The 22,537-nt window shown below is 35.8% G+C and overlaps 1 protein-coding gene across 2 annotated transcripts in view; it reads right to left on the reverse strand.

The window, feature by feature from the left end:
- Positions 1-2,006: 2,006 nt before the first annotated feature.
- The window catches only part of osy (ABC transporter oskyddad), a 102,250-nt gene continuing 81,719 nt past the window's right edge, over positions 2,007-22,537 (reverse strand). For both annotated transcript variants that reach the window (XM_089646905.1, XM_089646906.1), the window contains exons 3-17: positions 19,653-19,886; positions 16,081-16,240; positions 14,988-15,124; positions 14,238-14,363; positions 13,662-13,755; positions 13,048-13,233; positions 11,670-11,776; positions 11,003-11,143; positions 10,397-10,613; positions 9,408-9,585; positions 8,779-8,894; positions 8,547-8,617; positions 7,040-7,137; positions 6,381-6,548; positions 2,007-5,574 (exon numbers count right to left, since the gene is read on the reverse strand). In XM_089646905.1, coding sequence (XP_089503031.1) covers positions 5,273-5,574; positions 6,381-6,548; positions 7,040-7,137; positions 8,547-8,617; positions 8,779-8,894; positions 9,408-9,585; positions 10,397-10,613; positions 11,003-11,143; positions 11,670-11,776; positions 13,048-13,233; positions 13,662-13,755; positions 14,238-14,363; positions 14,988-15,124; positions 16,081-16,240; positions 19,653-19,873 — 2,322 coding nt within the window. In that variant the 5' untranslated portion in view covers positions 19,874-19,886 and the 3' untranslated portion in view covers positions 2,007-5,272. The remainder of the gene's footprint in view (positions 5,575-6,380; positions 6,549-7,039; positions 7,138-8,546; positions 8,618-8,778; positions 8,895-9,407; positions 9,586-10,396; positions 10,614-11,002; positions 11,144-11,669; positions 11,777-13,047; positions 13,234-13,661; positions 13,756-14,237; positions 14,364-14,987; positions 15,125-16,080; positions 16,241-19,652; positions 19,887-22,537) is intronic.

Genomic DNA, 22,537 nt, shown 5'->3' on the forward strand with positions numbered 1-22,537 from the left:
ATTGACATACTGCTTTATCGACCGTCCGTGTTAGACCTTCTGGTAACCCTGCTTAGAAGTAATAATTTGACTATCCCACACGTACGCTTTGAAACGAGCGTTCTGCGCGTCGCTTCACGCCACCGCGCAGAAAAGTGATGTCCGCTAAAGGAAGGTAACGGTTTACATCGAGTCCATTGTGGGACTTTTCTGCGCGGCACGCGGAACGCTCGTTCCGAAGCGTACGTAATCTCTTGCTCTTCCAATCAATACGTCTTTATCTTCCTGTTTCATTTGCTGGGTAGGGTGTTTGGTTGCAATATAAACAAATAGTTGTGTAAGTTGAACAATATTTTTTGAACAATGCCAAGATGTGATACGGACGATTGTATTATTGATTTGATAAGATACAATTGTTATAATACTCATGCTTGTTGCTACAGTCAACTTTTGGGAAATGATAAAGGCTTGCCCTAGTGAAATAAATTAAAGTTGCTTGAAATGGCTTTAGCCGTGTTTAGTAACCAGATCTGATTAACTAGGTTTTCCAGCATTCCTCTTTCACAACTCTTTTCGAATCCCTTCATACTCACAACATACTCATTTTCGGGACCCTAGAGCCACTGACTCAGGGCAGTTGGGACTCTTGTTCCCTTGAGCGATATTCATACTGTGTTAAAAAAGGGGAGAGGAATCAGATTCGGTTTGAATACGATTGGAAACAGCTGGCTAATCAGCTCTAGTCACTGAAAATAAAGTGGAGAGAATTTATAATATGAGAATTCAGAAATGAAAATGTTCGATGTTTATTCACTAGTTCTGAAGAGCCGGGTTCTCGCAACCTTCATTAATTTTTTCTCCTTTGGGCCAATACTGGGGCCAACGTTTGCCGGTTAAAAACGTTCATGTCATTTACGCGGCAAATCGAAAATGGCACATTATAAATCGTAATAGAAAATTTATTTGGCAACATAAAAATAAACTAAATATACCTTCAACATCGTATTTTTTTTCCTCCTATTTTTGGAAATAAAAAAAAAAACAATGACAATTCCTTATTATGCGTTGGCCATTTAATCTTCTTTTTTTATGTGAATATTGAACAAGAGTCCCATGTGCTTCTAACCGTCTGAAGCCAGTGAGACGAAGGGATCCCCCATTGGGGTATGTTGTGAGGCTAAAGGTAGTTGAGAGGTCGAGGAGATGGGAAAGAGGAAGGTGGGGGAGTACCTGGCTAGATCTAGGCACTAAACACGGCTAAAGTTATTTCAAACAACGTTTTAATTCTAAATTGTGGTCTTACACCAGGGCGATACTGACAGCATATTCCACTCTGGAACGTGCTCCAATTATTCACACTATATATTATTTTCAAATCAATAAATTGTGAAATAACATTGATTCATCAAATAAAATTTACTTGCGCACACCGGGATTTGAACCCACGACCGCCTTACCCCTCGACCACCGAGGACATCAAATCTAGAGGGATGTGGAAATTATCTCAGCTGCAGCAATTTATTTGTACTGCACTTTAAAATATTAATCATCGTAATTCGTAATTAATCATTCACAAAATAATCAACTCAACCGTCTCCGCTGAAGACGTATTGCAAACCGAGGACCATGCCAATATGTGATGATTCTTTGCGGGTTGGCCTCAAGATCCTTTGATGTATGAACGAAAACCGACAATAATCGGATTGACCGGCCAACGTTGGCGGCCAACGCATGCAACCGCCAAGTCGTCTTGTACACGTTGGGCCAACGTGTACACAGCCCATTAGGGGCACAATACTGCCGACATAAGCAATTAGTCGAAATTTACAAAAATTACATTCTGATATACTTTTTAATATAAAAGGTGAAAGGTCGCATATGTCAGAATGTGTCATTAGCAAATTCCCAACTGAATTTTGCAGAATATACTTATTTGACATTCAGTCAATACGTTAAGCAGGTAAAAATGCGACAAATTAAATTATAAGCAATTTCAAAATGAATTATTTTTATTTATTTCTCTTTAAATAAATACAAGGATGCATAAAACACAAAAAAACATGAAATACAATTGAAAATAAAAATTATAACCTATATTCCTTAAATATACTTATATAATATTATCATTATGTTACAAATACTAATTTTCCAATACCCCTCCCTTGTCCAGAATCTAATAACAGATATTAATTGAGCAACGTTTTCAGTCATAACCATTTTTTTTAATCTATTTTAATATTAATCTTTGCAACTAACCAAGGAGAAATATTTCGTGTTATATTTCTTAAAGACTCTGTCAGAAGGTCAGAGAATTTGTGTGTGTTTCCACTTTGCAATAAAATCCAAATAAATTGAATAATTCATAATGTATCTGAAAACTAAAAACTGTTAAAGATGATGAAATACGCTTTCAAATTTAATTATTAGAAATAAACCTTGCGTTTTTTCGTCTGAACACTGAACCAAAATACTCCTAACAAAAAAATACACATTTTACTAAACAAATATCATATTTCCAACCATGATAGCCAGTGGCGGCTTGTGCCCACAAAAATGGGTGGTGGGCTAAAAATATTGCCAGTCTATCCCTACAACGCCCTACGTCAGGTCAGGTTAACTTCAATGGTGAAGGACAGTAGCAAATAGCAATTTCGAAGCTTATACTGACCTGTTGTGGTGATTGGTATGCGAGCTGGAAACTAAAGTGGCGCCATCTCACCGAAGAGTTTAAGAGGCATTGGCGAGCGCCGTTCATGTTTCGGAGAAATTTCAATACTATGGTCAACATCCATCCTCTGTGCGTATAAATATTTGATGTTCCCGGGTGACGATTCTCGATGAGCGATGTGGAATTCGCTCACACCACGTGACTTGTGACACGTGATACAAAGAACGAATTTTCGAGCCAGTTATATTTAACTGATTTCTTGCAGTAGTCTAAGAGTAAAAATATAGTATTACTCTTATTACTGTTATTTACTTTGATTTTCGGTGATAATATTATCGGTTATAATTATTATTTTTAGATTCAACGAAATTTTGGAAGTGCATTAATCCAATGCTCCTTAGAGCTAGCTGCGACTGATGGGAGAAACAACTATTTGTACAAGACCATATGGGCTGTTCTCAAAAGCGAACAAAGTGTCTCGACAGGTAATAGCTATATATTTTCAAAATTGAACGAATTGGCCTGTGGCGCTAAATACATATTAAGAAAAAAGTTTTGCTTTAAAAATAATAATAATATTTTATTAAATTCATTCGTCTCGATAAATGTTTTGAATGTGAAAATTTTTAAAAATTTTTACAAATATTTTTTACAAAACCTATCATTATTTACAATATTAATTTAAGCACTAACTTTTTTTTACATACTGCCTTCAAAAAATCTGTTCATATCTGCACTGTAATTAAAATTAATAAAACTAAATTCATAATTTGCGTATCTTCAAAACATTGTATCTCCACTTTTGAGTTATGAACAATACTATATTAACCTCTTCAGCGCCAGCGTATCCTTGAGGATACATTTAAAAAATAATTTCTCTGAATATAACAGATAAGCTATTCTGGGGAAACTATATGATATATGGTGGATTACATTTAATTTTTATAAATAGGTAAACACATTTTCGGCTTAGATGGTATAATTTACAAAACAAATTTTGCATCCGCACATCAAGAGTTAAGGAGAACCCAAGTTTGTAGGACTGTATAAAAATACAGCTTCTTTAAGTCACACCATTCCAAAGATTTGATCTTAAAATTAATTTTTCTAGAAGATTCAAACATTTTATCTTATTTGTGTCTGAATAATGGTTCATAGAGATACGATATCTTGGCTTAAATTTTATTATGTTTTGAATGAAATGAAAAAGAAGGGTCCAAAACTTCCTCTCTTTCCATTCTTTAAAAAAGTCACTCCACAAAAAAGATGAAATAGACCCTGCGGAAAATAATTTTCCTCGGGGCCACCTGTGTAGCATTGTACATTCATTAAAAAACATATGATGCGAATATAATACATATATATATTGTTGGAGACATAATATATTTTTTACACAGTGGGGACGAACATAGCGGTGAATAGGTTAGAACTCAATTTGTTTTTAAAACATTGTTTGTCGATAACCCTTTTACTATTATGTATTTTATTTATTAATAATTGAAAATTACCCATTATTGCTAGACTAGAAAGCAATATAATAATTAAATTTATGTAATCACATTCAATGAATAACCTATGCATTATAAAATTATTACAAATATTATGCATACAAAGTCAGTTATTTTTTCCTACCTACCTAACCCAAATATTGTAGAAAATTTAAATAGGCAAGTTTTCTTTACAGATTATAAAAATGTTAATTCAATAACTTTTAAAAATTATGCATTTATTTTTACAGAACATACAAATTAAAAAACAAAAATGATGATGAATGTAGGCAATTTAAAAAAAAAAAAATTATTTGTAATACAAAGTTGAAAGTGTAATTATTGCGTGGAACTGGAAAAAATCCTAATAAACAATATTTTTGAGAACATTTTCCTAAATTCAATACAAAAAAAAATCAACTTTTCTAATTTGGCGCTCATATAAAATATTGATTAATTTTCTATTCCATTTCAAAGAGTACATTTATGTTAAAAGTTAATAAAAATAACTACAGAACTCAGTAGACATTGGTACATTTATTCATTTCTATGAATCAGATCAATTTATTTTACTACTTCAATGGAATCAATTATTCCTTTGGTTTATTGATTCAGTAATTCATTTTACCCATAGATTAAGGAATAATACAAGAAGTGATCCAAATAAAGCTCAATCGGGGCCTTTATTTTTATATAAAACTGTTTTTCGAAATTCAAATAAGCTGCAGATCTACAATGTCAGGGAGTGAGAAGGATCGCTAGTTTGGGCTAAACGGAACTTGCTTCCATTCTAATTTGTATATAAGACACTTCTAGGGTCATATACTTTATTCTATGATTTTACCGAATTCGGCCAATTCTATTACACCAACCTCATCTGCTGTTATCTCCTATGCCAGGCATAGTATCATTCTGTGAAAGTTTTTAGGAATTCAATGAATTAAATTATTAGTGACGCTTATGAATCAATTCAAAATTGTGAACTGAAACAAATCATTTGATTCAATTGCAATTATTCCCTATGCCACTAGAATTAATTTAAAAGCACCAAATTAAATTATAGTTAATAATTTAAAACAAATCGCAAGACTTTAATATCAATAAATAAATCCAAAAAATTAAACTAAAGACATACAGTTTATCCCTTCTTAAACTTAATTATCAAAATACTAAGTGTTAGGTATATAACAATCCACGCTCCCGTGGAGAGATACCCGTAGTAGACGTCTGGAACGTCAATGTTCCAGCCTCTTTGTAGGATGGACCGAAGGCTCTCGGTGGACTTGGTCAGCGGCAGGAAGTAACTGACGAACTGGAGGATCTTGTGCATGCCTTCGACAGGCCAGATGATACCACAAAGCATCATCATAGGGAGGAAGGATCCCATGGCCAGGTAGGTGGCGGTGCGTTCTGTTTCGCAGACGCATGATACGACGAATCCTGACAAAATAATACAATTTTTAATTATAAAAAAATATTATAATAATGGAGAATAGAAAGTTCTAGGCCCATCGCTCAATAGAAATAGTATACACTGATGTATAGGTAATTTTTATCCAGGACAGTAGTTACAATTATGAATGAATTCAAATGTCTGTCCGTTAGTAGACATGTTATCTTGAAAGTGGTCTTATTCTAAAGCCCCTAGTACACGTTGGGCCAACGTTGGCGCCAACTTGACAATGTGTGAATTCTGTTGGCGCCAAGATCATTTGATGTGTGCACGAAAAACCGACGATAATCGGGTTGGCCTGTCAATGTTGGCGGCCAAGGCATGCAAGGGCAAATACATGCCAAGTGGTCCAGTACAAGTTGGGCCAGTTCATTGGCCCAATGCTTTAGCCCAAAGTATACTGGCAGCATAAATTCTAATACATATTAAGATCACTTCCGAGATAGTATAACTATTTACCGGCAGAAATTCGATATTACCGTAGTAGTAACTTGTGTTTTAATAAATACATATAGTGAAAAATCTTCCATTATAAATAACTTTATTTGTACTTTGTTCAATTTTGAAAATGCACTGTCTGAGCCAGTCAAAGCTCTTAATGCATCACCAGAGTTTTTAAATACATACATATGTAGCGCTAGAAGTTTGCATTGTTATTGTTTGTGCAACTCTGGACAAATTAGAGATAATTGTAAAGTCAGCAACGTATAGAAAGCGGACAAAATAATAAGGGCCATTTTTCTCTAGGTCTTAGTAATCTGTATATTAATTACAAGTGTTCTAGTTCACTTACCGAAAGTCATTCCGCAGAGACCTGTCATCAAAGTCAACGCAATGACCCAGATGAAGTGACCACGGCAGGTCAACCCAAAGACCGCGAAGCCAAACAGCAACACCAAGGCCGTCTGCACGCACATCACGATGAATTGGGTTATCACATGCGAGAATAGGATCTCAGTGCCTGAAAAAGACGTTACATGGGTCAAAAATAATTATGTACTTCATAATTATCACAGCGCTACTTTCCAAAAAGGGACTTGGCCTCCTACATAATTGTTCTCTTTTCCTCAGGTCCACCAATATATCTACAATCCTTTTTTCACACAGTCTCTCCCATCTCTTCCCCCTGCCTCTGGGTTGTTTCCTCTAGGGCACCAATTTGGTCATGTTTTTCTGTGTCATGTTATAAGGTTTTCTATTAATATGGCCAGTCCTTAGGGACCTATAGAATTTAACAATGGTTTCGTTCTCAATTAGACGCTCCAGTTCATACATATTTCATTTTATCTCTGTAGGATCCATCTCCTAGCTTGTCTATAATAGTACCTATGTTTCCTAGATTCAGTCTCATTTATTTTGTTTATTTGGTTTTAACCCAACTGGACTTTACCATATTTTTTAAAAGTTATGTGATAACATTTGTAAAATGAATGTGAAAACCGAATTACTTACCAGTGATTCCAGAAACAAGTGATCTCTCAAGGATTCCCTCATTACGTTCTATTAACATTGCCACTGAGGTTAATGCGACAGCAAGGAAGAAAATAATCCTGAAAAAAGTAAAGAAATTAATTTAGATTAATAAACATAACTATGTACTATTTTTTATATCATATGGAAATTAAATTGTGGACTCAGTAGTTACGCCAACCTAAAAATTATAGCTAGAAAAATTTGGACAAATTTCTTAATACTCATAGATTTTTTGCTTTTTCAATGGTTGAATTCCAATTTTCATCTTCAAACACGATAACCGTATCATCGGCAAATGATAATATAGTGCCACCAGTATCTTTTTTTAAAATTTTTTTTTTATAGTGAATACCTCACAAGAGTCCCAACTGCTCCCGTCTGGAGCCAGTGAGACTATGGCATCCCCAATTGGGGGATGTTGTGAGGCTGAAGGTAAGTGGGGAAAGGAAAGAGGAAGGTGGGGAAGTACCTGGCTATTCAGATCTAGTCACTAAACACGGCTAAATCCATTTGGAGCAACGTTTCAATTCTGAATGGTGGTCTTACACCAGGGCGATACTGGTAGTATCTTCCACTCTGGAACGTGCCGCAAATATACTATATATTATTTTAATTAATTAATTGTGAAATAACACAAATTAATCAAATAAAATTTATTTGCGCACGCCGGGTTCGAACCCGCGACCTTCGGAATGGCAGTCCAATGCGTTACCACTGGACTATGCCGGCCGTCATAGTCATAAATTGCATAGTGTGTTAATATATATTAGAAAGAGAAGTGGGCCTAAAACACTGCCTTGGGGAACACCATAGGTGATTGATAAACTAGTACTTCTATGCTCCTTGGCGGAGTTGATGATAGTTGACTGTGACCTTTTTGTTAGATAGCTTTCAAACAATTTAAGGGGAATACCTTTAATTCCAATCTGCAAGAGTTTTTTCAGAAGTATGCAGTGAGATACAGTATCAAATGCTTTATCATGATCCAAGAAAACAGCAAGGGTTTTGCGGCCTTTATCAAGATTATCAGAGACTAATTTAATAAAAGCTGCAATTGCATCTGAGTCATTACGACCTTTACGGAAGCCGTACTGACTACTTGACAGGATTTCTAGATTATTATAATATTAGATATAATATCACTAGGATAGGATAGGATTTCTAAGCACAAACTCCCTCCTGTTTTATATTATGTTTTAGATTTAATGTTCTTGTCTTGTCCTGTGCTATAAATAGCACTGTTTTTTATATTCTTTGTTTTTTCATCGCATTGTATAAACTGTACATTTAGTGATATATTATTAGATCTGTATTGGGTAAGACACTGTAGGAATAATTTTAAGAACATGACCACTAATACTAAATTACCATTTTTAAGTTTGTTATAGTAAAGCGCACTTGAAGTGAAATGACACTAAACTGCGCTATATAAATGCTATGTTATTATTTTTATTATTAGGATAACACATTGGTACATTTTACTCACGTCAGAATAACTCCCGGGCCAGCAAAGTCCGTGAAATCAGAAACCTTCTCTCCGTAAATTGGAGTATTGAACTAGAAAGGAAAAATAATGCGTTTTTGATAAATTACATTAATTAGCACAGTGTTTGAAATACAAGATGGCGGCATTGGAACACCTGACTTCTGACAGCGGTCAGATTATTTATTATATCAGATTTCCACTTATTTAGATAATTAATTTGATTTGTTTTTACCTGTAGTGGAACTTGATAAGCCTTTTCGGGGAACCCACATACGGTTGCGAGCTTTTTGCTGAATTTGAAGAAGGATTGTTGAAAATCTCTCAGCAGCAGAAATTCGATTTGTTTGTCTGGAAAAGAATTTAACAAAGAATAATATGAAATATAATTCATAGTTATCCAAAATAGAATATTCTTTTTCTTGTTTATATCTGGCCTCTCCAGCCGGACTATCTCGACCCAATGTATTGTAAAGCACTGGGAGGGATGGATTCATACGTTTGTTACACCTGGATACACTGACCCCCAGATTCCTACCCATCCCTCATACCTTCTACTTCACAGAAATTCCTCTCATTCCTTTCCTTAAGAAGGTCCTCCACACAGCATCCCCAAAGATGACAAAGGCCCTGAAAGAAATTATTTTTCTCGGGGCATCCTGTGTGGAGTTAGGTTTAATTATTTTTCTCGGGCATCCTGTAAGGAGTTAGCATAATTTTTTTTTTATTTGTCAATGCGATATTTACTACTGTCTGCAATTTTCTCTCTCTGATCTCTATAACGAATATACATTAAAATACCTACCCATTCAACAATTATCTGTAAGACATGTCTATGTAATATTAATTATAGCAGATACTAACTGGTAACATCCATATTGACGGTTACAATGGATTGGACGATGTCTTCATCATGAGCATAGCGTCCTTGGTCCAGCCGTGCCTCTAAGGCTACGGAGAAGTTCTTGGGGAACACAACAATGGCCCAAATGCCGCCCTTCTGCGCTTCCTCCAGTGCTGCTTCATGGGATTGATATGGTATCTGGAAATACACAAAATATTGTAAAGACCTTTTAATGACCCACTAAATGTAAAAATATGGATTTGTCCATATTTGAATTTATATTGAAAAATATGTAACAAACAATACATCTTGCTTTATGATTAGTGTGATTTTCTAGTAGCTCACCTTCCTTGCCTCGATTTTATGGTATTTTGAACCTTAAAAAATGCTCCTAGCATACTAAAATATATTCTATTCGCTTGGCAAGAAAATAGCTTATTTTTTTTTGTCTGTGAAAAAGCTTAAGTAGATAGGTATTTTGAAGTGACGTCGTTAAGATAACAGATTTTCTGATTCATAATTAAAATTATCGCATCATCATTTTTTTTTATGCGACACCTCACAAGAGCGCCTCTGTCTGTACAGTGTAAAGACAGGGGAACGATATCGTCACCTGGTTGGGCAGCTTTGTGAGGCGGGTCGAGGTAGGGCTGGTAGGAAGAAATTTATCAATGCAAGGTTTGAATATGCCCACATTATATGAAGGAGGAAAAACAGATGCCGGTAGTTCATTCCACGTACAAGCCGACATAAACACAAACGAGTTGAAGAAACGACCCATTGTCATGAAGTCAACATCAACTGCTGCGATCATCTGTTCCGCTCTTGTCATCAATGGTGTCAGTTTCGTCGAAATACATGTAAAACAGACCCATCATGACACAAGCAACATTCCGTTTATAATAATGTTTGTAAGAGTATTCCAAATATTCCCAGGTTATTAGTAACTCTGAAATGTTACTCTTTCTATAAAAAAAATATGTAGGTATTATATGCTTATATTACTTACCAGGTCTCCTTTCCGTGCTTTGAGATACGTTAAGAATTTACAGCTGAGCAGGGTGTCATTGCATTTAGTCAGTTCGGAGTCACAGTTTCTGAGCATGTCGTTAGCAGGGAGTTCGTAGTTCACGGTGGCGATCTGTAGTCCGATGGGGTCGTGTCCTATGGAGAGGCAGAACAGCACAATCTGGGAGACGGGGAGGCCAATGATGAACATCATGATACTGAAAAGGAAATGCCATCAATCAATTATCTAAATATTGTGGTTGCTAAGCTCGAAAAGTTCAACGAATAGGTGGTGGAGACATATTATGTATTATATTTGTAGGTCTTTCCATAGTTTGCCTCAAGAAATACCTATGATTGAAGACGTTGGATTATATTGGACATAATATGATCTGTGATTGGACTTGAAGTGACATTGATATGTATAAAATTACTTTAGGTACCATACAAAGATCAGTAACCCGCTACTTAGTGAAAAGAAGGATTTGTGATATCGAGGAATATAAATATTCCTCTCTCTGTGTATAAAGAAAAAGATCTTACAACTCATCATGGAGGCGAAACAGTGTTTTTTTAGTATGAGTTTGAACTCATAAATTGAACTTACCCCAAATTCCTGACGAGTCCTAGAACATTCTTCCAAACGAGAGCCTTCATGTGGTTGAACTTCATGGGTTTGAGACGGTCCATAAAGCTTCCAGGTGGCTCTTCCTCAGGGGGAAGGGCATGCACCGGAACACTGTGAACTCTGGGAACAATAATAAAACCGCAGGATTCATTAGAATTTTCATCAACATGCCAGAGGCCACGATGTTGAGGCCAAGGCATTTATAAAGAATATGCTATGTGTATTAATAACATTAATTATTTTTATGACATTATTTATAGACTAAATAAAAAAGTGATTGCCAATATTTCCAATGTCGAATGAGCAGGTGACAGGGATACGTGTTCCCTATGCAGTGATTAAGTTTACCTGTTGGTCCAGCCTATATTGGCAGTCCGCACTCAAGGGGCATAATGTGTAATGCCGATATATTATCGTTGGTGTTGAGGGGATCAATAATGCTAGGAACACAGTAATATGTAGTATAACGTTCTCACCTTTAGTCCAAAGGTTGCAAACTGTGCTTTTAAAATATGGGAATATAAGAATGAAAAGAAATCACTCTCAGTCAAGAGTTCTTTAGTAATGTATAGACTCCTGACCAGAAGTGGCTATTGAAGTGTGATCAGTTGCAAATATATAAATGAGTAGAAATTGAGTGACTTACACATCGGGTGTGATGACTTCCCTTCCTCTGCTGCAGGTGGAAACGTTGTCACCAAACTCTCCAGATATTTCGCCAATGTCACCTTCCTCAATGTCTATAGACGGATCCTAAAAACATAAAGACATACACAGATCAGTATAAATCCAAAGTTGCACCAAATGGGTTAACACCAACAGTAAGTTCACAAGTCTCACTCGTGTTGTTTTTTCTCCACTTAACAGCAGCGCATTTTAAAGATATAGACAAAGGAATTATTGTAAGATTTACTGATAAATGCTCAGGGGAAACACATGCGATTTTGGGAGTGGAGAACACCAATAGACATGGGCGCCTGCAGAAAATTTTCTAGGGGGGGGGCAAAATATTTTTAGTTACGCTTGACGCTCACTTCACACCGGTGCGTCGCCAACCTGGCGATGATGTCGCTCCAGGCTGACCAACGTTCTGTCTCTCCACACTTTCTTTATGCTAACACAAAGTGATTTAAAATAAAAACATTATTTGAATATTTTAAATCAATCCAGGGGGGGGCCAAGTGCTCCCCCTTGCCCTCCCCTTCGGGCGCCCATGCCAATAGATGCAGGAATTGTGAAGAGGACGAAGAGACTCCAAGTGCCTATGTCCCGCTCTATAGGGAACAATGCTCAGATACCTGGGAAGACACTCATTGAGGAACTTGAAGACAGTCACATATCCAATGACAACCATGGTGAACTTTATCAAAGGTACCAGGTAAAGGTTACTGTAGGAATGTAAAATAGGAGATAGCAGAATGGGCTTATGGCCCAAGTGCTCATGGGAACCATACCTAAACCGTCTCTGGGGCCGTTCAAGTATTACGTAAGCAGATTTATTACAATTATTTACCCCCTCTTCCCCCTTGTCACCAAAAGTAAGCAAAGCTCTTACCCCCCCCCCTCCCATGCTTACGTAAAAATTGGTACCTATATGCATTTTTCTGTTAATGTATTCTGTTTTTTTATTGATTCATAAGCAGCACTTATAAAATAGATTTAGGATAGAGGACTTTAATGCACATAATATTAATTTAAACAAACTTTATTGACACAGTGGGAATCCCCGAATATGTATTCGGTTTTCAAACATAGACAATGTGTGGGTTGCCAATGTGTAAAAAAAAATAACTACTGCTGAGCAGTGCTGACGTAATCACTATCTCGACCCCCCCACCCCCCATGTCATCAAAAATAAGCAAAGCAAAGACCCCCCGCCCCCCTATAGTGCTTACATAATACTTGAACGGCCCCTCTGCTGTATAATAATATTTAATATATATAATAATATTTAATGTACCAGCATGAAAATTGTAAGTAACTTAGTACTAAACAAATTGTCTTGTGGTTAGTTATAGACTTACGGGAATATCAGGCACTTGAATGGACTCGGTGACCTCCTGCAGGATACTGGAACGCCGCCTTTTGTTCATGTTCTGCATCACTGATAGCTTCAGGAACACCTGCTCCAGACTCTCGGCGTTGTATCGCTCCATGAGGCTGGTGGGGGACTGCTCCGCCAGGAAGCGACCTCCCCTCATGAGACCGATCTGGATTGAAAGAAATTAATTTAGACTTTAAGACTGTTTTTGAAACAGTACTTAGGAACAACTTAGTTGCTTGAAAAGGATTCATGACAAGATAGGACAATGAAGAAATGTGAAGAAAAATAACATATAGGTGGATTCATTGACTTTAAAGTAAGCACTGTATATGTTTCCACATTAATATTTGGAGTTATGATTTTTTCAATGAGTGCCGGCGAACCTAAAACCGAATACCCAGAAATCTCCATTGCTCAAGGCATTTTTTGGTAAATACTCCATCGCTCAAGTGGTTAACCGTTGATTCTTGGCAAGTCAGTTTTTGTCAGAAGAAGGTTGGGAAATACCTGGCTATTCATTAAAAGTTTACCAAAAACGACCACAACGGATCAATTATCCATTCCAGAAGACAGTAAAAAATAAAGTTTGCTCACCATATGAGCTTGCCTTGTTTCATCAATGTAGTGAGTTGTGATGATGACAGTTGTCTTTCCTTCCTTCGCGATATCTACCAAATGATCCCAAATTCTGAAAATATGCGGAAACGTTTAGCCAACAATGTTCTTAAATTATAATGGTACGAGGCCATTGTCACCAAAAAAGTGATGAAATGTTTGATTCAGTGGAAGTGATCAAGAGGTGGACTGAATGTGCAGAAGAATATTAAAGCAGATTTGAGACTGGTGAAAAATTGCTGAAGACTTGATCCATTCATGATATAAGTGTTAATAATACGTTGATAAATAAAGTATGGTATTTATAATGACATTTTATTATGTAAAATTTAGACAAAACATGCACAGACATAAAATATTAAGCACGTGACAGGGACACGTGTTTCGCAAGTGGTGATCAAGTTTCGTACCGGTAAATAATGAAAGATGTTTTCTGTGGTTCGACTTATGTATTGGCAAGCCTACCTTTGGGGGCATAAAATGTCACATCGACAAGGGTTTAAGGAAAACAATGTTATACAATATATCCATGATCTAATAAAAAAATGATTTTACCCTTGTCTAAGCACAGGATCCACTCCGACAGTGGGTTCATCAAGAATCAGAAGCTCAGGTTCGTGCAAAAGGGCGGCTGATAAAGAAACCCTCCTCTGCTGTCCTCCTGATAGGTTCTTCACATTCCTGAAATTAACAACACACATTATTAACTCCAGATCATTATCAGATCAAGACAATCATTGCTGAGGATGGTGACCCTACTCCAATTGTCTACGATCCAGACTACTTCAATACTTATGGTATTGTGCTGCATGGAGAGCTGTTCACCGATGTTCGAAGTGAAATTAGTAAAATGCTTACTTGGCTCCAGCAGAGTGAGGCAGAAAGAGTTAATTTTGTACAGATAGTTCCACTTGATAAATCTCACTCTCTCATCCCAGATCTCTGCTAGAAAAGACGCTAGTCTCAGTAACATCCATTTTAATTGTTTGCGTATTCAATAAACCAGTTACTGTGAATCTAAGAGTAATCTTTATAATTCCTACACTTTCATTAATATGTAATATAATACCTGATCAGTCCAACCCCTTGGTGATCTTTCTCTGCTTCTTCTGCCAAATACTTTTCCAACAACCGAGAGCTTTACAAAGTTCAAGTTCTCAGTTTGGTGAGCAACATGCCTAAAGGTCAGGATGTGTATTTGACAGACAATTGATAGTCCGTTTTGGATGCCTGATTCTTCCAAAGTGTTGTAGAATGTTCCTCTAATAGTTATTACATAAGTAGGGAAGGGCAATGATAACTGACCTGTTGGCAGACGGAAGGTTCAGTAAATTGATCAAGAAGTCCACTTTTGTGTCTACTTCAGCCGTGGTCATTCCGGCTATCCAGCCAAAGTAGATCATTGTCTCTCGGATGCTGAACTCTCCAAACAGAGCCGTTTCCTAGAACAAATAATGTCATAAAATACCATGAAAATCCTCCGTATAAAATAGGTACTCTCAAAAATGCATAATAAAATTTTCCCTGTGTTGTACACAAGAACTGGGTTAATGTATAATATGTATTCCCAAATGATTTAGAATTTCGCTGGCAGCATAGCGACATAGACCGTATTCGCTGCAGAATTATAATAATATTCTGTACAAGAACAGTAGGTGCTAAATCATGAAGAGATTGAAATCGATCACTTATTGTGTTTCTACTTTTGCAGCATGGATGTGACTTGTCCTAGTGGAAGATATCGGAATTTAGTAACTAACACTATTTAGTAGCTAACTATTAGCAACTAATACTGTTATTTCTGGAAACTCTCCTTACATATCAGAAGCAATATGACACACTTCAATGGCGGTTGGTCCATATACGTACACTGGTAGCACTTTCCTACGGCAAGTGTAAAAAAGTGTCAAATAAATTTGTTTTAAATGCAAAAGCATTATAGTGCTGAAACCAAGAATTTAATGCCTAAAAGAGACATAACATAGAGCACGGAACTTTACGCCATGGCAATTTTCAAAATTTTACCTAGCTTAGAAACTCACAAAACATTCCTGATTTACTCAATTGAATTCTGAAAAAAAAGAAGTTGTACTTGGCTCCTCATGCCGCATCCTTTCTAATTAATAATTTTGAAGATATCCAGGAGACATACACAAGAATATATATAAGAGTATATTAATAAGAATATGAATAAGAGAAAGAAGAAGAAAAAGAAGAAGAAGTAGAAGAAAAATAACAAGAATTAGAACAAGAACAAGAACAAGAACAAGAACAAGAACAAGAACAAGAACAAGAACAAGAACAAGAACAAGAACAAGAACAAGAACAGGAACAGGAACAATAACAAGAGCAAGTACAAGAACGAGAAAAATAATAAGATGAATGAGTTGGTACCAACCTGAGGCATGTACCCAATCCTAGGCCCAGGCACTCCGCTACCCCGTGAGCCAGGCTTGCCGCCCAACACCCAAATCTCTCCAGAATTTAGCCTGCGGCGCCCCACAATGCAGGACAGTAGGGTGGTCTTACCACAACCTGATGCTCCCAGCAGACCGTAACTGGGGACAAATTCATTATGTATACAGAAATAGACTTGATAAAACATTGCATAAAACATTACACAAAAACGAAGTTCCACCAACTTAATTAACATACTCAATTTAAAAAAAAAGATGATGAGATGGTTTGGACTTTTGTAGTGAATTAAAATAATTGTTTGTAGATTATTGTACATCAATTTTTTTATATGCATCAACAATTTTATCAATGTCGAAAAAAATTGCACGTCAGGAATCAGGAAGTATTATCGACGGTGAGTGGTTTATTTATGACTACTATTGTATCGACTAGTTCGTAAGTATTTATTTTTTGTTGTTGTTAATAAAACTATATGAAAAAATGTTGCCATAAACACAAATCTTCACAATCTTCCGAACAGGCCTTCCATTGATATGCTTGGTATAACTATAAGTGACCAGCTCAGGTATGGGGGCTCCATCGAAGCCAGAATAAAGCTGGCCTATCAGAAGCTGGGCGTACTGTACAGGGCCCGCAGATACTTTAATAGTACACAACTGCTGACCCTGTACAAATCGCAAGTGCGCCCTACTATCGAATTTGGCAGCCATCTCTGGTCCGGAGCCCCTAAATACCTGAAAAAAACCCTTGACTCTGTGCAAAAACGGGCGGTCCGTTTGATAGATTCCCCAATCTTAACAAACGGACTGCAATCTTTAGAGCACAGGCGTCAGGTGGGTATGCTGTCCTTGTTCTATCGGTATTACAAAGGAAGATGCTCTGAGGAACTAGCGTCATTGATCCCTTCGCCACCGGTGCGTAGTCGGGATACACGCCAAACGCGCGCCCAACATTTGTCCACTGTTGACATTTGTCACATGAGAACGGGTCGCTTCTACGATTCGTTCTTAAGTTCAACAGCTCGGCTGTGGAACGAACTGCCGGCCTCTGTGTTTCCTCCCTCCTACAACATGGGACTCTTCAAGACCCATGTTCACTCCTTCCTCTCAACAAAAAGACCCTCCACACAGCATCCCCAAAGATGACATAGGCCCTGAGGGAAATTATTTTCTTCAGGGCCTCCTGTGTGGAGTTAATATAAAAAAAAAAATATATATACTCATTTAACTAACGTACTTAAAATATCATATTGGTGACGCACTAAAGCAAAGGTATAGTATTCGATGGAAAAGATGTTGTTGATCTAGGAAGTAATGTAATTTAATAAACCTGTTTATGGTAGTAAAATTTAGTTGTACAAGTTTTTACTTCTTCAAAAATAACAAAACAATTTTATTTATTTCTTGTAGTTAATTTTGGATCCTTTAGTCAGTTGAGTGTGTTCCACATCAGCCTTATTAATGTAGCGTGTGATTTTTTCTGTTCCTTGATGGACAGGTAGTAATTAAACAACTTTATGATAATAAAACTCAAAGTGGCATTAACGAGTAAGTTATAAAGAGGAATCGCTGAGGAGCATGTTTCATACAAAACTTAGATTTGGATTTATGACTAAAATACAAAATTAAACTGATTATTTTTTTTATCAAAATGTATGGCATATACACAGTACGGATATCAATCAAATATAAGTCCCAAAAGATGAAGATTTACTCATAATTTTAGTAGACATCCTTTGACTTGATTGCTATTTTTGAAAATATTTTACTTACCTGTCTGAGGATTATTATACGAAAAAAAGTTTAATTAAGAGTTTTGTTTACATAAAAATCCGAATTTAATTTGATGCAAAGTCTTGGTTAATTTCACGAGAATTATTATAAACTGTGTTTTGTATAATATACGTATAGGTATTTATGAAACGAGTTCATATTATTATAGATTTATTTTTCATAATAGTAATCGCCCTTTGTAACCAGAGTAATATGTAGTTTGGGTCCGGATTTTGTTAACTGCGTGACAAACGATAGTAACTAAATCGATTGAATTCAATGTCCAGACATCTGCTCCGATGATGAACATTGAAAGGCTGTCCGAAACGTTGGCTTAAGGAGAAGGAAGTGCAACACGGCATAATACTTCAAAATCAATCACGATAATGCTTTTGGGAGTGAAAATCTCATGTCACTTTTTCCGGAACATGATTTTCATCAATAGACTGATTAAAACTGACTTAACGGCTCTTTTTGTGCCCAGTATAAGGACTCATAAAAGTTTAAGAAGTGTTCGAAGGTGGTAATAGGTAACACCACGCTTTGTATTTCGTTTAAAAGTTTACCATAGAAACTTCGAAAAAAAATTAATATATTGTTTTCAGGTTGCGTTTGCAAAGTTTGGGAATTTTTATATAAAATGAAAAAAGTGATGTGACGATAATCTTTACAATATGTTTATGTAAAACAATCGGTAAGCGACAAAACAGTCCTCCAACAGTCTAAAAAATCCTCTATTTAAAAAAATAATATTTTTAAATGCATAATATATGCCGTTTGTAACATTATAATTGAATAATATGTCTTTTTGCAACATTATAATTGCACAATATATGTCCGTTTTGTAACATTATAATTGCACAATATATTGTGTCCGTTTGTAATATTATAATGGTATAATGTATGTCCGTTTTTAACCTTATAATAATTTCAAAATATGTCAGCTTGTAATATTATAATTGCATAATATATGTCCGTTTGTAACATTATAATTGCATAATATATTATATCCGTTTGTAACATTATAATTATATAATGTATGTCCGTTTTTAACATTATAATTGCAAAATATGTCAGCTTGTAATATTATAATTGCATAATATATGTCCGTTTGTAACATTATAACCTGAAAAAGTCTTTTATCAGCTTTCATAAGGGGTATTTTATTTTGATTTAATAATAATAATAATTAGAAAAATCACCCCGAGGGCGTTATTACGTTCAAAAACAGCGAATCTATTAGAAAATTGATATGAACCGGTAATTTTGATATATAAATCATGACGGCCGGCATAGTCCAGTGGTAACGCATTGGAGTGCCATTCCGAAGGTCGCGGGTTCGAACCCGGCGTGCGCAAATAAATTTTATTTGATTAATTTGTGTTATTTCACAATTAATTAATTAAAATAATATATAGTATATTTGCGGCACGTTCCAGAGTGGAAGATACTACCAGTATCGCCCTGGTGTAAGACCACCATTCAGAATTGAAACGTTGCTCCAAATGGCTTTAGCCGTGTTTAGTGACTAGATCTGAATAGCCAGGTACTTCCCCACCTTCCTGTTTCCCTTCCCCACTTGCCTTCAGCCTCACAACATCCCCCAATTGGGGATGCCATAGTCTCACTGGCTCCAGACGGGAGCAGTTGGGACTCTTGTGAGGTATTCACTATAAAAAAAATAAAAAAATAAAAAAAATAATCTGACAGATCATTAACTTGACAACAAAATCTAAAAAGGCCCCAGGGGTTAAAAAAACCGAAATATTTAGTAGCTTACATGCATCCCTTAGACACCGTCATATTCAACCCATCAAGGATGATATTGGGATTCTTCTTGGGCCCGTAGGTCTTGTGCGCGTTCCTGACGCAGACGGCCTGCTGCTTGCGCAGTGCCATGGTGGACTTCTGCGTGAGGAGGGTCGGCCTGGGTCTCTCCACCGGGGCGACCGCGGCGGCGATCACCGCACCCGAATCGTCCTCCAACGCTGGGTTGTCCATGGTGCTTGGGATTCTGGAACCAACAAAAACAAATGTTGTTTATACTGTTTATTTTGGCGAGGTTAGATTTAAGTAACCGATACCGATGTGAACATCTTTAGCTGGACGCTACATCAACTACGGTGCGTGAGGTGGCCATATTAAACGCTACCCCCCGCACTCATTCGAATACTACTGGTCTTCTGGTTCTTTCGCAACGTTAGTTACGCAGTTTCAGTAGATTTACATGATAGATACGTACACGGAAACATAAAAATAAGATAGAATATAAATTAATTGTTAAATAAGAAAAATAAAACAATTTATCCCGGGAAATTTTTGTGTGGTTTTTCTGAGGTTACTACACTCAAAGTTTGGTTTAATTGAACTATCGGTATTTCATTGAAAGCTGCTCCTCATAAGTACAGTCAATCATTTTATCACCAGTGCACATTTGGCAGACACGTCAAAAGCTTACCAAATATTTTTATACGGTGAACATTTTTGGCATGAAAACGGGTAATTTTTACCACAGATTTTGTTTCCGTGGAATGATTTGTCAGCACTATTTTGATTAATCATTATAGCGAATTGGTGTACATTATGAATACCAAAAAATATGCTTTAGATAAATTGAAGGTTTTTCTATCTTTTCGCTTGAGTAGAATACAAATAAAAAAAATAAATTACTCAATAAGAAATATAAATGTAAACTACTTAAAAAAACATTTTTTCCAATAGAAATGTATGAACGCACAAAGGAAACAACTTTTTAAAAATACAGTATTATAGCTAATATTATCGGTGACAGTTTCATTTAATTAACTTTTTTATTCTCTTATAAAATTATTTACAAAATAAATAAAAAAAACAGTTTTGTGCTTGAAATTGAACGTTTCTAGACTCCGTCTGTCAAGCGATTTGAATGCCTATTACCTACAATATAAGATATACCAAGAATATACACATTTTTGATAAAGCATCAAAAGCATTTGGGCTGCCCTTGTGGAATTAATAATACTTGCATAAAAAAATGTTTCGCTCAATCTCGATTATTACTCGAATCAAACGACATGAGTTTACATAAACATTGGAGGTAATATTACTTATTTATATAATCCTTAACATATTCACGACTACGCTTTACGCGTATTTCCGCAGCTGGTTTATATATTTCAAGGTTGGTTTCCATATTAATCAGTAATTTATTCTTCTAAGACGTTTCTTTTCTACCTGACCTCAGAAGTAAGATCCTCTGTTAATCGCATTACCACCATTATTCATATAGGTACAATGTATTATTGTTAATATTAATATAGATTTAGATTGCTATAAGTAGTGCTTTTTGTGGACGAATTTTCGATGCTTTTTTTACACATTTTTTCTTCTCATATTTTTAGATATTTTTTTGAAATTTTTCTGTAACAATAATTGACAAGTCACAAAAAAACAAGTCGAAAGTTAAAATCCTTTTTTTTTAAAATTTGTGATTAGGTACCGTAATAAATGTCCGACGCCACTGGGGCTATATAATCCCCATTTTCAGGTATGTTGTGGTTTTGAGAATTTTTTTTTTTTTTAATTTTTTTTTTAAATTTTTTTTTTTTTTAATAAAAAACAAATTCAATTTATTCAATAAATAAATTTACAATGTGTGATATACATATATATATTTCACTAGTAATAAGATATTATGATATGATTAATATTTATTATTTTTCAATGTTCTCCCATAAAAAGCAATTGCTTGTGTGTATGGGATGAGGTATTATTTGTTTAGTTTCTTAGATTTTTATTTAATTTTTTTTAAATTTTTTAATTTTTTTTGTTTGTTTTTGTTTTTCTTTTATTTTTATTTTTTTCTTTTTAAATTTAGTTTAGGTTTTCAGTATATTTTTTTAATTGTGTTTTGAATTCTTTGAAACTATCATTTAGTGATCTTATATTTTCTGGCAATTTATTGAAGAAATTTGTTCCCAAGTATTTGTAGTTTTGCTGACCCAAAGTTTTTTTACAAATCGGAATTGGTAACATGTATTTTTGCCTGAGATTTGCTATGTTTTTGAATGATAGAGGTAAATCATTTATTAAATAACCAACACTCCTGCCATATGTCATCACAAGTGGTGTGCTACGTATGGTGACTTGGCAGGGTTGCCCGGCTTCATGGGGGAGGGGTGACTAGGTTTTGGCGGCGGATGCGTTTGCCCATTTACTGCATGGCGGGTCCAATCGGGAGAGACTGGTTGGGGGAGACCTTTTGACCTCTCCAGCCGGACTCTCTTTCGACCTATCGCCTTGCTCTGCAGTGGGAGGAATGGATTCACACGTCCGTCACTCCTGGATACATTGACCAAATATTCCTACCCACCCCTCATACGTTTTTCCTTCCCAAAATTTCCTCTTCTTACTTTTCCTAAAAAGACCCTCCACACAGCATCCCCAAAGATGAAATAGACCATAAAGTATTTTTTTCCTCAGGGCCTCCTTTATGGAGCTAATGGAAAGAAATAAAGGGCCGCATTTAAGTGCAAGCTATCAAGCTGCAGTCTACAAGCCCATTTTGTTATAAAATTATCATTTTTTTTATCTAGTATTTAACGTTTTTAAATTCACCTATTTGAATTTTAATTTTCTTTTCAGTAATGAATGAATTCAAATCTTGGTAGCGGAAATTAACCCAAT

Source organism: Hesperophylax consimilis, chromosome 25 (assembly GCF_061612785.1).
Source record: "Hesperophylax consimilis isolate HC1 chromosome 25, BYU_Hcon_1.0, whole genome shotgun sequence".
Classification (NCBI taxonomy): Eukaryota; Metazoa; Arthropoda; class Insecta; order Trichoptera; family Limnephilidae; genus Hesperophylax; species Hesperophylax consimilis.